The 16,061-nt window shown below is 37.8% G+C and overlaps 1 protein-coding gene across 7 annotated transcripts; it reads left to right on the top strand.

The window, feature by feature from the left end:
- The first annotated feature begins 33 nt into the window (after window positions 1-33).
- Window positions 34-12,775, top strand: LOC111342274 (uncharacterized). 7 transcript variants are annotated; one of them, XR_015998644.1, is made up of 7 exons: window positions 34-162; window positions 951-1,153; window positions 4,451-4,482; window positions 5,755-5,888; window positions 8,384-8,483; window positions 8,821-8,873; window positions 10,059-12,775. XR_015998644.1 is itself a non-coding variant. In XM_022949336.2 (6 exons), exons 1-5 carry the CDS (start codon window positions 81-83, stop codon window positions 8,461-8,463), a joined length of 531 nt encoding a protein of 176 aa, XP_022805071.1. In that variant the 5' UTR covers window positions 34-80; the 3' UTR covers window positions 8,464-8,483; window positions 10,059-12,775. The 7 variants fall into 7 exon arrangements, 5 of the variants coding, with proteins under 5 accessions (XP_022805071.1, XP_022805072.1, XP_088609161.1 ...); XR_015998641.1 differs by having other exon boundaries at window positions 8,384-8,873; XM_022949336.2 differs by lacking the exon at window positions 8,821-8,873.
- Window positions 12,776-16,061: the final 3,286 nt, after the last annotated feature.

Here is a 16,061-nt window from a genome sequence, read left to right as displayed (position 1 = left end):
CATCGACTTGCACATGCGCAGAAGCTCACTGGCGAACTGACGCAGACTGGCGGTAAAGTTCGAAACACTGCTGGTACAATATGAGTGTCCTCAATGACTTATTCGTGCAAATTGTACAGTCCGAAGAGAGAATTCGTGAACGGTTTTCCATACTGCGGAAAGGTTAGTAGCTGATTCAGTGTAACTGAGAATAAATTTTTACTTTTACATGTGCACGAAACCAAATAAGAGGCAAATGAATAAAGGGGGTAAGTTACTAAAGAAACTGTGGTGCTGCGTCGGTAGGGATGACAAGGTAATTTGGTTATATCAACTAAGTTGAAATTGTAAATTGGCCACCGTTAAGAATTAAAAAGCTGACGTTTCGAGCGTTAGCCCTTCGTCAGAGCTCTGACGAAAGGCTAACCACGTGTTGCGATGTTTCAAGCCTTGGTAATTATTTTTCTTGATATGTGATAATTATTCCTGGCTTGCTAAGATTTTGTGTTTTGAAAAGGCTTGAATTTGCTACCTCAAAATGAATAAACATGTTGATGTAAACTAGTAATGGAGTTGCGGTAGGACCCCACTAAATCATTTAATTTGAACCCCTCAGTAACGTGAACAAGATCTGATTTCCCTTGACTCCATTTTTCAGTAATTTACTACCAGCTAACTCGAAACCCCACAAACTCTACCATTTTTGGTTTCCTTGAGAGTCCAAATTAGCGACCTGTACTAAGGACAAAGGTTAGCAACTTTCTGGGGGTAATCAAAGGGGATTATAGTCAAATTAAAATATCCAGATTGCAAGACATCCACTCTTACCAATACACCCACTCTTACCAATACAAGGTTTTCTCATCAGAATATTGCATGCATTTACTTAATTTTGTTGTAAAAAAAAAAAAAAAACTTTTACCACCTATGAATCCCACCAACTCACTTGACTCTTTTTTATATTCTGACAGTAAACAGTGAAATCCAGGACTTCCAGCTAAAATTTCAAGACCTTACAGAAGACCTGAAATCATTGCAGGGTTTGGTTGTGCTTAAAAACCAGCATTTAGCTGAGGAAGAGCTTGACCTTAGGTGGTTTGGTATCCGAGGAGTTGTTTCATTAAAAAAGAGACAAGAGCTATCAGCAAGAGCTGAACATCTTTGCCAGAAAAAGGTTGACTTTTATGTATTAAACCTCTTGTAATATATTTTCATATTATGGCAGGATCCAAATGCACCTATCAATTCATAGCTCAAAACATACCTCCGTTCCCTGGGCAACTTGCATCTGCGCCCAGGGAATGGGGAATTTGAACCTTTGCTGGCTGGGGTAAGGACCAGAAGTGTCAAGCCTTTCCGGGGGAATAGAAATGATACATCTTAAACTATGGAAAGTGTGTAAAGGCAAATGATTCACTTTTGCAAGCAAATGGCCCACAAGAAAGGTCAACAAGGTTTGGGTGTTAAAGCTTGGTCAATGTGTTTAAAGTCATGGTCACTGAGTTTCTGTTTTACAAAAACATTGACCATCAAATCCAGCACAAGGGTGGGGTATTTGAGCATATTTTCTTTTGTGTCAAGATAGGACTTTAAACAAACCAATCTTCAATAGTTCAAATAGGGGATGCTGAAGCTTCAGACTGTTAAGTTTAAAACGTAAACGGAAAACAAGATTATTGAACATCAAATAGTGAATTCACTTCCGGCCATGTCAGCATAACTGATGAAGAACGAAACATCATCCTTCACATGAAAAAATCCCTCCTCTATAGTGAAGGTGAACCATGGGAAAGAAAACATCAGCTGACCTCTTCGATGTGACTATGGGAAGCTACAACGGTGCAGAGTCATGCGAGCTCGTTGGCTCCTCTCTCTTGTACACCATCAAGGAGAAACATGGCCACAACTTTGGCTTATGCAGAGATGACGGCCCTGGAGTGATCCAGAAATCACCCCGAAAAGCAGAGATAATTAAGAAAGATCTCTGTAGAATTTTTGAGAGGCATGGCCTTAAAATAAGAATCGAAGCCAACAAGAAAGTCGTAAACTTCCTCGATTTCACTCTCAATCTTAACAATGGTAAATACATGCCCTACAACAAGCCTAACAACAACCCACTTTATATCAACAAGAAATCCAACCACCCACTGACCATAATTGACAACATTCCACTATCTATAAATAAACATTTGTCAGAGATTTTGTACAATGAAGAATCCTTCTACAAGGCAGTGCCGCTCTGTCAGAATGCCCTCAACAACAGTGGATGCAAACATAAACTTACATTTTCACCCCAAACCTCTACTCAACCTCCAAAATCGAATCGAAGGAGAGAAATAATTTGGTACAATCCACTGTATATTAGAAATGTAGAAACCAACATTGGATGTGTATTTCTAAGGATACTCAATGAGGAATTCCCCAAGGACAATGTGTTACATAAGATCTTCAACTGCAACACAGTAAAGATCAGCTATAGTTGTATGCCCAACCTCAGCAAACCACCAACAGCCACAACAAATCGGTCTTAAACAATAAAGCAAAAGCATGCAACTGTAGAAACCCAGCTGAGTGTCCCATGGGTAGAAACTGCCTCAAGGAATCGGTTGTTTATCAAGTGAACGTAACAACCGAAGACAATAATCCCACCAAGACCTATATGGGCCTGACAGAAAACTCCTTCAAGATAAGATATGCCAACCACAAAGCTTCATTCAACCACTCTAACAAAAGACACAGCACTGAACTAAGTAAACATGTCTGGAACCTAAAAGACAAGAACAAGACTACACGATTTCCTGGAAGATTCTAAAGCAGGCCGCTCCATACAGCCCTGTCTCAAATCGCTGTAACTTGTGTCTCTGGGAGAAGTACTATATAATTTGCAAACCTGATTTAGCCTCTCTTAACAAATGAAATGAACCGTTAACCTCATGTAGATGTGCTAAAAAATTCCTCCTGAAAAATTTCAACACCAACCCTGGCATGCAATAGTGTCCGCTTTTATTTATTTCTAGCCCTTACCTGTAATGTACGCACGTCTGTGTTTATTCATTGTCACGCTTTAAGTGTCTGTGTTCATTTATTTATATATTTATTTGCTTATTTATTTCTAGCCCTTACCTTTATTGTGCGCGCGTAAGGCATGTATGTAAGGCGCGTATGGTAGGTATTGCGTTATTTCAAATCGGTGAATGTTATTTCAAATCAGTGTAACGTAAGTTCGCATTTGGCAGTTTTATCCGACGAGTGCTACACAAGCTGTGTAGTGCGAAACTAAATAGTAATAAATGCCAAGCCAAATCTTCAGTTGACCACTCCGTTCTCAATTATATAGATATTTAACAATTATTCCACGGGCGCGCGTTGGATATGAGATGATAGATAGCCAATGAGGCGCGTAGCGCCGAGTTGGCTATAATCATCTCATCCAACAAGCGTGAGTGGAATAATTGTTTTATTAAAAACTACCCCAAGAAATTATTATTTTGTAAGAAAAAACTGGATTTTTTAGCTCCCTTTTGGTTTTAAGCTGACGTGTACGCTTGCCATATTTGTAGATTATGGTATATTGGCTCATATACCATAATGGCTAAGCCAATAAAAAGTCTTGAATTACATTATCCAATGATCCAGTTTTTAATAAATATGTATATATATATATTATATATAATTGATATATTTATAAATAATTATATATAATTGTTATATTTATATATAATTATATATATATAAAAGTAGAAATGTGATGGTCAAGAGGCCAACTCCAATGTAGCTTTTTTGGTTTATTAGCTCGACGTTTCGGCTGTCTCAGTCTTTTTCAGGAGCATACTCATCAGTCATACTCATGCTCATCCTGAGGAAGACCAAGACGGTCGAAACGTCGAGCTAATAAACCAACAAAGCTACATTGGAGTTGGCCTCTTGACCATCACTTTTCTGCTTTTATTTACGTTATTTCGAGAGCCCACGATCGCTTCAGTGATCCTCTAAGCAGTGCGTTTGAAACTGATCAGCATTGTTTGTGGGACCCCTTACAAGTTTCTACTTATATATATATATATATTGACATCCCCCCTAGTCAGCAGTATGGTTTATCTCTTGGACCTTTCAGATTGTGGCATCAGGGCAAATTGCTTGCATCAGTTGGATTGAGGCTTCTTTCAACAATTCATCAATGTGAAAATTCTGTTTAGTTTAGTTCAGTGGAAAGTACTCAGGCTCAAAATCTGAACTTTTCTTTCTAATGTTTCATACTGCTGTGTTGTGCAGTAGAAGGAAAATTATTTGAAGTTTACAACCAGTCTAAAAAAAGATATTTATCTTGTTTCATGTGGCTGCACAAAAGTTATTTATGCCTTTTTGTTAGTGCAAGACAACTACTAATGCAGTTGCTCATATGACCCTTTTTTTCCTCTCTTCAAAGCAACCTAATTACTTGAAAATAAAGCTCTAGGTTATATTTCAACAGAAAGAGGCAGAAAGAGGAATCAGCAATGAAAAGTAAGACTTTTACTTTGATTACCAAGGAGTACAAAATTATTATAACAGGGTTTGTACCAGTCCTGGAAAGCCTGGAAAGTCCTGGAATTTTTCTGGGATTGGAAAGTCCTGGAAATCTGCTTACTAAACTCAAGCAATAGCATTTTCAGAATTATGATATGTAGACTGTCAGGAGAATTGAATCTTGGAACCTGGAAAATTCAATCAAAGTCCTGGAAAAGTCCCCAAAAAAAGGGATGAACCCTGTTACTAGTTTTACTAAGAAACAGTTAGCCCAATGGATAGTTAGCCCAATGGATAGTTAGCCCAATGGATAGTGCACTGGACTGTTGTGTGGGAGGTCGAGGGTTCGAGCCCCGGCTGGACCAACACTCGAGGTCTTAAAATAATTGAGAAGAAGAAGAAGAAGAAGAAGAAGAAGAATTTGCTACCTTTCTATAACATCTAGAAATGGTTAGATATTCTAGTCTTCTCGGATAGGGACGAATAAATGGAGGTCCCGCCTCCTGCAGGGTTGGGGGTAGGAGACGTTAATTTCCCACGCATGAGATTACTGTGTGATGGATGTCCTCCCTGGGGTAGGATGGTGGGTACAAAGGAGTTAGGTGTCAATTGGGACGATAGTCCTGTTCCTTTCTCCTGCCACTCCCGTGGCGAATGGATTAAACTTAAACTTAAAACTAGTAATAAAAGTGAATGAGATATTCTTTTAGTGTAGGTGGAGAAGTAAAACTAGACCCTATTTTCTTGAGTGCGAGTTAAGATATCAAAAAGTGTATTAGAACAAGACTAACTATTATAAAAAGACTGAGACACACTGGAGAGATTCAAACAAAAATATGCTGTCAGATGTGTTAAGTGAGATTAGGACATCAATGACCAGTACTTTACCGCACTAGAAAGCCTGTCTGTGGCATGCCTGGAGTGATACCACCTCAAACTCTGAAGATCTCTGGAAAACTCTATTACTGGTACATAATGAAGGCTCACATTTAACTTGATTTTGTAAGAAATAGGGGAAGCTGTAGAAATTAATTGGGAAAAATGCTGTTTACCCTACATCAATATTAGTTGTTGACATTTTACTACTTTTGTTTTTTGGTGGGACTTTTTAAGTGTCATTTTGTTGAAGGCTGATGATTTAGGGAAAATGTGGTAAGGTTTCTGTGAGAGCAAGGTTATCTCAGGCTAGCTGGAAAGATCATGGAAGTAAACTGGATTGTTGTAATTTGAAATGAATATAACTTTTTTTTCTGTTACTGGCCTATGTAGAAAACAATTTTCAAGAGATGTCACCCAGTTCATTTCCTTACTTGAGTCAGATGAGAGAGCAGAGGAAAACCAATTGTTAGAAGCCACCATGCAGATGGAGGAACTCAAATGCCAACAAGAGAGATTGAAACAAGGTTCATGAGATTTAAAAGAGGGTTTTAACTTCTATTGAGAGGGAGAATGCTCTTGAAAAGTGCATGGCTTTCCAAAACAACTTTAAAGTTCTATTAACTTAACAATAAAAGGCAGTAAGGTATTTATTGCATAGTACACTGTATTCATCTGTTCCTGCCACTAGAGATGCCATCCTTTGCAACTCTTTCATGCTCCAAGTGCTTGTATGAGTTACAGTATTAGGAATATGACCACTTGTAAAGGAAGGCCCAACCTGTGAAAAGATGTCATTACACAGATGAAAGTATCGTCTGTCATGACCATTCATAGTTCCGACCTGTCAATCAGCAATGCGGAATCAACCAATCAGAAGGAAGCGTGCGGCATGCTGCCATCTTGTCCCACAACTTTTTTGAAAACATGGAGGCGCGAACGGCGGAGTGTCCAGCCCTTCAGACAATTTGGCGAAAATTCCAGACCAGATTTTGGTTTCCTTTCTTCCAGATCATTCTGATCTTTCACAGAAGGTTTTGGAAAAGGGTTTGAACTATTTTATTCAAGGATTTGTTCATGATATTAAGATTTGCCACGCTCCAAACACTGGAGCTAGTGCACCTTCTGGTACAAGAGTTGATGCGAAATGCTGGCGATCAATGAAAAAACACGAAGATCCGCACAAACTGCATCTAGAAATCAACGACAACAAGATATCAGAAGCCGTGTGTACTTGCAAAGTTGGGTAGGTTAAGGTTTTTTCGTTTTTTTAATTTTAATTTTGATAATAAAGCACAACATTATTTTCAAACAACAAACATATGAAATACATATATATGAACTGCGGTTATGAAGCGTATATGTGCACGATCCTTCGCAGTAAAGCACTATTTAAGCAATAGTGAAAATCAGACCTGAAAAAAATTCAGGCCTGTACGGTATTCGAACCACTGACCTCAGCGATACTAGTGCAGCGCTCTACCAATTGAGCTACGGGTTTATGTCGGGTTTATGTCGAATTAATATGGAGCTAAATTATGTGTAATATGGAGCTAAATTATATTCATAAAATAGTGCTTTACTGCGAAGGATCGTGCACATATACGCTTCATAACCGCAGTTCATATATATGTATTTCATATGTTTGTTGTTTGATTTATCATTTACGGGTTTATGTCGAATTAATTCAATGGCCTCCTCCCAGTTGGCTTGTTAGCTCAATTGGTAGAGCGCTGCACTAGTATCGCAGAGGTCAGTGGTTCGAATCCCGTACAGGCCTGAATTTATTTCAGGTCTGATTTTCACTATTGCTTAAATAGTGCTTTACTGCGAAGGATCGTGCACATATACGCTTCATAACCGCAGTTCATATATATGTATTTCATATGTTCGTTGTTTGAAAATAATGTTGTGCCTTATTATCAAAATTAAAATTAAAAAACGAAAAAACCTTAACCTACCCAACTTTGCAAGTACACACGGCTTCTGATATCTTGTTGTCGTTGATTTCTAGATGCAGTTTGTGCGGATCTTCGTGTTTTTTCATTGATCACCAGCATTTCGCATCAACTCTTGTACCAGAAGGTGCACTAGCTCCAGTGTTTGGAGCGTGGCAAATCTTAATATCATGAACAAATCCTTGAATAAAATAGTTCAAACCCTTTTCCAAAACCTTCTGTGAAAGATCAGAATGATCTGGAAGAAAGGAAACCGAAATCTGGTCTGGAATTTTCGCCAAATTGTCTGAAGGGCTGGACACTCCGCCGTTCGCGCCTCCATGTTTTCAAAAAAGTTGTGGGACAAGATGGCAGCATGCCGCACGCTTCCTTCTGATTGGTTGATTCTGCATTGCTGATTGACAGGTCGGAACTATGAATTGGGTAGAAAAAACCAAAATGAAACAAAACGAGAAGAACACAAGCAGTATTAATTTTTAAATCTTCAGGTAGTCACCATTTTAGATGATTGGAAATCATGTGGTTGCCACTATTATTAGCCTTTTTGTTCATAGGAGTCCCAAAGGGGTCATGCAGATAATAATGTGAAGCATCATATGACCAGCATTGCATTGCATTGCATAAACAGCTTCAAAGTAGCTGACATCTGTTTCTGTTTTTTTTTTTCTTTTTTTTTTTGGGGGGGGGGGGGGATTTTTTTTCTTGCAAAATGCTCCTTTCCCATTTGTACAAGCAGATATTAACTTACAGAATCATTTTGGTAATTTAGGACAATTTGACACCAGTTTAGTTTTTTTAGCAGAAATTTGTGTTATCTGCTTTTTGAACAACTAGACCCAGCTGTATAATATAAGTGAAACATTTTTTTTCGGATGGCACTCATTGCCAAGCCACGGAAGTTGGAAGTTTGAAAAAAAGGACTTTTAATGGGAGGTTAAGGAACAGTTCTAGTTACTCAATATTACTATTGATGCCTTCATGCTTGCTATTTATTACTGCTAAACTACTATTGTTAATTTAAGTAGCTTATACAGTGGAACCTTCACATATGCTTTTTCCTCCAGATGTGGCAAATGCAAAGTCTGTTTATGAAGAAATAACTCTTCTAAATGAAAGTAATGATTTAATTAAGAAGTTACAATGACGTGGGTCTGCACTTTACAGGTAAGTCTAGCCAAATGACTTTCTTAAAACTGCAGTACATGTAGATATTTCAACATTTCGTGGAAAGCAGGCTAGAAAAAGATAGCCACGTGGAACAATACTAATACAAAGATTTATTCAGGCCTAAAGGCAGAGCTGCACTTAGTTGATTTTACTGACGTTCGCTTCATTAGAACTCCTCACTGGCTGTTGAAGAGTTAACTTATTACAATGTGAGGGGCATTCATTATATGATATAAGATCATTATATGATATAAGATCATTATAAGATGTGGGGTGGAAAGTCAGGTTTTTTAGCGGTTCAAGAGCAGGCTTTATATTTTTATTTACCAAAAAGGGCGATTGTCATCTCTTCTGGTTCGGTGGACACTGAGATTGAACGTGACAATGGTAATAACAAGGTTACTCGAAGTAGTAGCTCCACTTAAAATTCTTATTTTAGTTTTGTAACCTGTTACCCTCAAGCACACATGTTCTCGCCTTGTGCATCATGGGGATGAAAATTGATTTAAACTCCATGCATAAAGTTACTAAAAAGATACTCTAGGTGCCCTAAAGATTGAAAAGGGGGAGACAGGGTCAAAGCATAGTTAGCAGAGGGGACAAGAGGAGGGTAGAAAATTGTGTATTATGCACAACATCATCCATGGGAAATGTCCTGATTATTTTAATCATTATATTCGTTACGTTAAAAATAGACATAATTACACAACTCGGGCGTCAACTACTTTTTTTAGCACAATGACTGGCAAGCGTTCATTTCTTGCAAGTGGCACTAGATTATGGAACAACCAAGACAGTACTACAAGGGGTCTCACCTCCCTTTGTAAATTTAGAAATGAACTGTACAATAAATATTTAGATCGGAACTCTACAATAAATAATTTTGTCATAAGTTTAAATATTTAATTAATTTTTAATTGTATTTTTCTTCGTATTTTTGCTATTTAATTTTGTAGTTTTAGAGGACCACAATGAGAACTACTGGTTTTCCCAGTAATTGTGTGATTCAATAAAGTCATTTATTTATTATTTATTTATTACGTGCCATTTAACGTCCCCTTTGGGGGAATCCTTGCCACTTTGTAAAATTCACATATCTTATGACCAAAAGTGTATATCAAAGTTCCCTTTGTGGATTGGATATCAGTATTTGTAAGAACATTTCGATCAGGGGCTTGAGCCTGAGTATTTAGTACAATCCACAAAACATTACATGTTGCAATGAGTTAACAATAACGCGCAAACTCACACAGTTCAGAACAGTGGACCCACCTGATTGAAGACCATAATTATTAAAAAAAGATTAAAAGTATGTAAAAGGTGATTTTTTGTAACGTGTTAATCACGTATTTTTACGGCTTGCAGTTTGGACACGGTTAGCTTCTCGTTTTTTGATAACCAACCCTTCTGAAGGTGTTGTAAAATTTATGAAAATAATATATTTATTACTGATTTGAAAATTTTGAAACAATGGTGAACGAAAACCTTTTCAAGAAGACTTCAGAGTTTTTAGTATTTGGCAGAGAGTATTTTGAAACAATAACGTTCCTTGTTCTTCTATCTTATCTCTAGAACCGTTGCTTGCCTGTGCGTGGCATCCATAAACAAGACGTGTTGGCACAGTCCTCATTCAAAAATAGTTTCAGTGTAGAACAAGAACAATTTTTGAAATCTTTGGCACATTGATTGTGACCAGAACAGAGGCACAATTATGATATGCGTGCGGCCATTCCCATAAAATGTTTGGTTTCTTAGCGCCCGACCGACCCAAATTTTAGGAGAAAAAAAAATATGCACTGGTTTGTACAAATGAAGTTTACTTGTCAAAGTTAATGAGGTTCACATTCCATTTAATTCAAAAGCAGCTAATTAATTGTATTTCTGTAGCCTTATTATTATTCCTGAATCAACAGGGTGACGCACACATTCAGGCTTCTCCTGAACTTTCACTCTCTCTCCCTTTCATTCCCGATGGACGGACCGGACCCACTTTGACGAAAGGGAAGGTGAGGGAACTGATAGCCAAAATAAACCGATCATAGATCCTTTGCTCAAGTTTTCAAACTGAAGCATGTAACAAGGAAGCATAATAAGCAAAATATAGGACAACTTACATCGACATTGCCATCCTAACTGATACAGGTTAAGGTAAGGATGTACTCTACCTTCTCGGTCTACCAAGCCGGAGCTTACCCCAGTTTCCATGTAGCATGAAGCGAATAGGAATATCACTACCCTCTCCTGGATGGGATACTCCTGGAGAGAAATGTCCGGCCAGTCTTGGACCCGTACTTGTCACCCCAGAGTCCAATTGCAAGAATTTGAATTGGAAGATAGCTTTAAAGTGAGTTCAAGCCCTAAAGGGTACGGCCTTAGCGCAAAGCGCTTCCATTACTGTAATGGTCTTTCGCTTTGCATGTTCGGTGTGAGTCAGCATCACGGATAACTTTTTTTGAAAAAAACTTTAAGAACTCGGATCTCTTTGTAAAGTAGCCTAGAAATGCAGCTAACACCGCCCTGCGCCGTCGGATTGCTGGCTTGGTGATTCCCCTGAACGTTGTGTAGTGGAATTTTTCCATGACGCCTGGTGCCTCCGCGAAATTTTATTTTCCATTCGAGCTTTCGATTGTGGGTAATTTAGCAGATACAGAGAATTTGTCGGTCCTGGACAAATCCTTTGATGTGTTGCCTAAGGTCTCTGAAAGTATGACATTGGATAAAATATTTCCTTTCGTGACAGTTGACAGCCTGAGTATTCAATCTTGCTTCTTGTCCGGCTTACCAAAAAAACCAAAGCTGTCAACACTGCTGAAGTTTCCTAAGAAAGCACCTTTAGGAAAGTTTATCCCAATACATCATCAATCAATCATTTGAGATAGCTATTCGTAATCTGCGTCAATTGCATACATCCCGCATTTAGGCTCTTGACTAATTCAACAAATTGAAAGCAAGTCGGTTCAAACAAATGAAATATATAGTTCGGATTGGCTTAGTTTCCTTGGCATTTTCATGAAGCTTGAAGGATATCAAACACATTGCCGTTAATCTTATCTGCCTGTCCTTTGCTCGACGGTGGAAGTTGTGAGATTGCCTGTCTCCAACAAACAAAAGCACCTCGACCCATTTGGCAGCCGAGCTGTTGTTGTATCGTTGTCACTTTTTTAAGTGTAAAAATTACAATTTGCACATATGTACATCTTAAGACCCATTTAACTTTGAATTGAACCTTTCTTAAATCCGCTCAAATCTTTACTATGCCTAGCCATCCTTGTAATTTAGTTTCCAGTAGCGTTCATTTTGAGACAGGCGACTCAAAACCTTTTGCGCTAGCGCTAACATAAAGATTAAGACTAAGCTTGAAAACAGTGTAAATGCGTGTTGTTTCAAAACAAAATAAAATCTTCCCTCGACTTCTTTTACACGTATAAACACCATTAGACTTGAAGGTTTCACTAGTTCTTATTACTTTAGTTCTTATTATTAGTTCTTATTATTATTAGTTCTTATTAACCGAGCGGGAGGTCTGTATGGGAGAATCTTGACCGAGGTCTCCAGTACAGACCTCACTGCGTTCGGTCTGTACCAGCGACCGAGGTCAAGATTCTCCCATACAGACCGACCTAGCTCGGTTAAAAAGATGTTTATTATATGGCTGTGTCTTATATGCCAATTTTTTATATTCTTTGTACCTTTTTTTTCTAGACCGGTCTAGATGGGAAAATCTAGACCGCTTTCAATATTTCAGCCAATCAAATTCGTGAATTCGGTAGTTCCCAGTCCTTGTGAGACACAGCCATAATGTTGCTTGTCACAACTTTTGCCGGAAGCGATGGCTGTGGCCGCCAAAGCCGTAAAGGAAACATTCACTGAGCATTCACTCCTGCTTCTTGTCCAGCTTACAGAAACAACAGAAAGCTCTTAAAACTACTAAAATTTCCTAACACATCACCTTTGGGAAAGTTTGAAATGTGAAATAAAATAAATATAGTTCGGATCACCTTGGTTTTATTTGCCTGTCCTTTGCTCAACGGTAGAAATTGTGAGATTGCCTGTGTCTCTAGCAAACAAAATCACCCCGACACATTTGCAACTTGTTATTGTTTAACTGTCACTTTTTTAAGTATGAAAATTGCAATTTGCATATAATAAATAATAAAGTCTTTATTCCATCATAAGATAAAACTACATATCTTATGTTACAATGAATTGGAAAAACTACAGAAATCTACATACATATTATGAATTAAAAAGTATGTCATTACAATAAATGGAGCTTAAATATCAACCTATTTACAAAGGTGTTCATAAAGCGCTGTATATTAATTTTCGGGCGCGCGCAGCCTTTTTTCCTAAGATTGTGTATATATGTCTTTTGGACAGGAATGATGTCTTTTAGGGGGTGGCAATCCGTTGATTTTAGTTTCTTCAAAATGTTTCGGTCTTGTTTGTTTAAAAGGTTCTTGATAACAACTGGAAATGAGATAAAACCGCGTTTATGACATCGGTCTAAAAAATTTTGTGCAACCGTAAGATCGGACTCAGATGCCCCATAGACTGAAAGTGCATAGCTAAAATTAGCCAAAGCAATGGATATAAAAAGATGATCAATCTCTGCCTGAGAGTAATGTTCCTTTCTTAATGTTCGTAGGACGTGTAAACACTTGTTTGCTTTGACAAGCTTAGTTCTTACATGCTCATCAAATTTTCCGTCACTCTGTAAAGTTAGTCTTAGTAAAACGAAGCTATTACATTGGGGAATATTATTAATTGGAGAGTAGAGTACATTATGATTTTTCTTTCTAACAACCAGCTCTTTACATTTGCAAGGGTTGCAGACCATTCTATTGTCTTTACACCATGTTAAGAACTGTCCTACTAAGTCGGCAGACGGGTCAATATTCCTAGTGATAGGCGAAAGAACAGTGGAATCATCGGCATATTTGAAAAGCACAGGGCAACCATTAAAAAAAATCTCCAAATCGTTCAAAAATATATTAAAAAAGATACGGTCCGCTTACACTACCTTGTGTGGTTCCTCTATTGACAGATTTCCACTGTCCTAAAAAATTATAACTAGCAACACGTTGTTGTCTTGCATAGAGGAAACTATGAAACCAATTGATAATGTACGGATTTAGAGGTAGCTGTTTCAGTTTGGCAGACAAAATAGCATGGTTCCCAAAATCGAAAGCCTCACTGAAGTCCATGGTAAAAATTCGCACTGCGCTACAGTCGCTAATATCTAAATACTTGTATGTCTGGTGCTGGATAGCGAGCAAGGCATTTGTGCAACTACCCGCCTGCATATAGTACACTCCTACGTAGGAAGACGCATTTAACTTTGAATACAAGTAGTACGTTCACTGACAGGAACCTTTTTTAAATCCACTGAAATCCTTACTCTTCGTAGCCATCCTTGTTCCTTAGACCAAGAGTTCATTTTGAGACAGGCGACTCAAAACATTTTGCGTTAGCGCTAACGTAGAGATTTACAGAAAACCGACACCTACCGACCGTTATCTCAATTTCTTTTCCTGTCATCCTATGTGCCATAAAAGATCCGTTGTCAACACCTTACTGAAAAGAGCAAACAACATTCCATCTACCAATAAAGGCAGACGAGAAGAAATACGAGTAAAGGCCGTTCTGCGAGATAACGATTATCCAATGCCTTTTATACGGAACTGTGAGAGTGTCATTTAAACAACCCCCCCAGACCAACTTCAATGGCTTTGCCGTATGTACAGGGTGTTTCCGAGAAAATAAGTCGCATATTGAAACAACAAAAGGTCAAAGTAGCCTACAAAGCACAACAAACAATCAACAGCCTTTTTCCACGCCCCAAGGAGCTGGACGAACCTGAGCGCCAGAAGTCAGGCATGGTGTACAAAATCAATTGCACACAGTGTAATTTTAACTACTATGGCCAAACAGAAAGATCATTAAACACCAGAATTGCGGAGCACAAAAAGGCAGTTGCTGGTTTTGACTTAAACTCCAAAGTCGCAAGCCATGTCCACCTTTTCGACCATAACATGGATTTCACAAACGTCAGGGTCGTTGGTTTCGAAACTAATTACCACGAGAGACTTTTCCTTGAAGCCTGGCACTCTACTTTGGATCTGAATGCTGGGAACGATCACATCGTAATTCCAGAAGCCTATAAAGACCTCGCGCGAGCATCAAATACATAGTTACGCGCGCAAGCTTCGCATCACGTTTTTAACTTTAAATAGCGTATGATAACGATCTTCGTTTTTCATATCACTGATGAAGGATTAAGTATTAGCCGAAACGTCTGTTTCAGAAATAACAGTCAGAGGCAACCAATTTCTATAAAGATTAAGTTGGCTGAACCCAGTTTTCGCGCGCGCTTTTGCTGATGCAATTCAGCGCGCGCAAATGGATTGTAAAAAACAAACATGCCGTCAATAGAGCGGTCATTTTATTTACTCGACACGTACCCGCACTATCTGTGCTATTTTTCTCTATAGTTGGCGCAGTGTATTGAGGGCTTTAATCTTTTATTATAAAGATGTTAGAAAAGTTAACGGTGCAAAGAACCCAGCAATTCTCAGCTTTTTCGTCGTTACCGAAAGAAACCGGTTAAATGTAGCGCATGCGTAGTAAGTAAAAAAATGCGAGTCAATGCAAAATTGCTATCTTGGAAATATGCCTATTTCTTGAGAACCACTTATTAGAATTTCACGAAATATGGCACAAAAATACTTTAGGTAATAAGTAACTGGAGTATCGAAAAAATTGATTTTAAAGAAAGGAAATTCTAGAAAATCTACTTAAACTTTCCACTTTAGGGCAGTAAACATATGGAATAATTTAAATAATAATTTTAAGTTATGCATTGATGTTAATAGTTTTAGGAATAAGCTTAGAGGGGTACTATTAGACAAATTTAAGAGAAAGGAAGGATATTTTAATTATTTTTAATTGTTATTTAGTAAGTTGTATAATTACGCTTTGTATAATTATAATTGTTTTTTGTATTCGACGCTGAAAAGCCCTTTGGGGAAGTGGTCAATAAACATGCATGTATGTATGTATGTATGTATGTAATCTACAACAAGGTATAATCAAAGACCTCTGTTAAATTATTAGCAAAATGGCGTTAACTTGTGAGTATCGTTACAATCTCCTTGAATGCAAATTATGAAGAAAATCTAATGACTAGTTTTTGTACAAAGTAACAAAACCGATTTTAATTGCCTGTTTATATCTATTCATGTCGCCATGGCAACGGCACATACGTCACCTTAAACTATCGAGAAAACAAAGTTTATGTTGTTAACTTGCTTGCTGCCAGTTTTGGCGACCGAGAGATCAAGGGTTTTAGAGAAAATAGTAAAAGAAACAAAGGTATCAAAAATTGTGTTCAGCCAACTTAAGACTGCGCTTAAAAACAGTGTAAATGCGTGTTGTTTCAAAACAAAATGAAATCTTCCCTTTGACCTCTTTTACACATATCAATAACATTAGACTTGAAGATTTCCAAATTGACCAATTCAACAAATTGAAAGCAAGTCAATTCAAACAAATGAAATTAATATAGATACAATG

This window comes from Stylophora pistillata, chromosome 1 (assembly GCF_964205215.1).
Source record: "Stylophora pistillata chromosome 1, jaStyPist1.2, whole genome shotgun sequence".
NCBI lineage: Eukaryota > Metazoa > Cnidaria > Anthozoa > Scleractinia > Pocilloporidae > Stylophora > Stylophora pistillata.
The sequence above is the reverse complement of the archived record's forward strand: the minus strand, read 5'-3'. Positions and strand labels throughout refer to the sequence as shown.

What these genes read in the sequence shown, in the direction of transcription:
- LOC111342274 (XM_022949336.2), top strand. Translation starts at nt 81, where the DNA reads ATGAGTGTCCTCAATGACTTATTCGTGCAAATTGTACAGTCCGAAGAG. An exon ending in GTTTTCCATACTGCGGAAAG is followed by an intron (nt 163 to 950) that starts GTTAGTAGCTGA and finishes ATATTCTGACAG; the next exon opens with TAAACAGTGAAATCCAGGAC. An exon ending in ACAAGAGAGATTGAAACAAG is followed by an intron (nt 5,889 to 8,383) that starts GTTCATGAGATT and finishes TTTTTCCTCCAG; the next exon opens with ATGTGGCAAATGCAAAGTCT.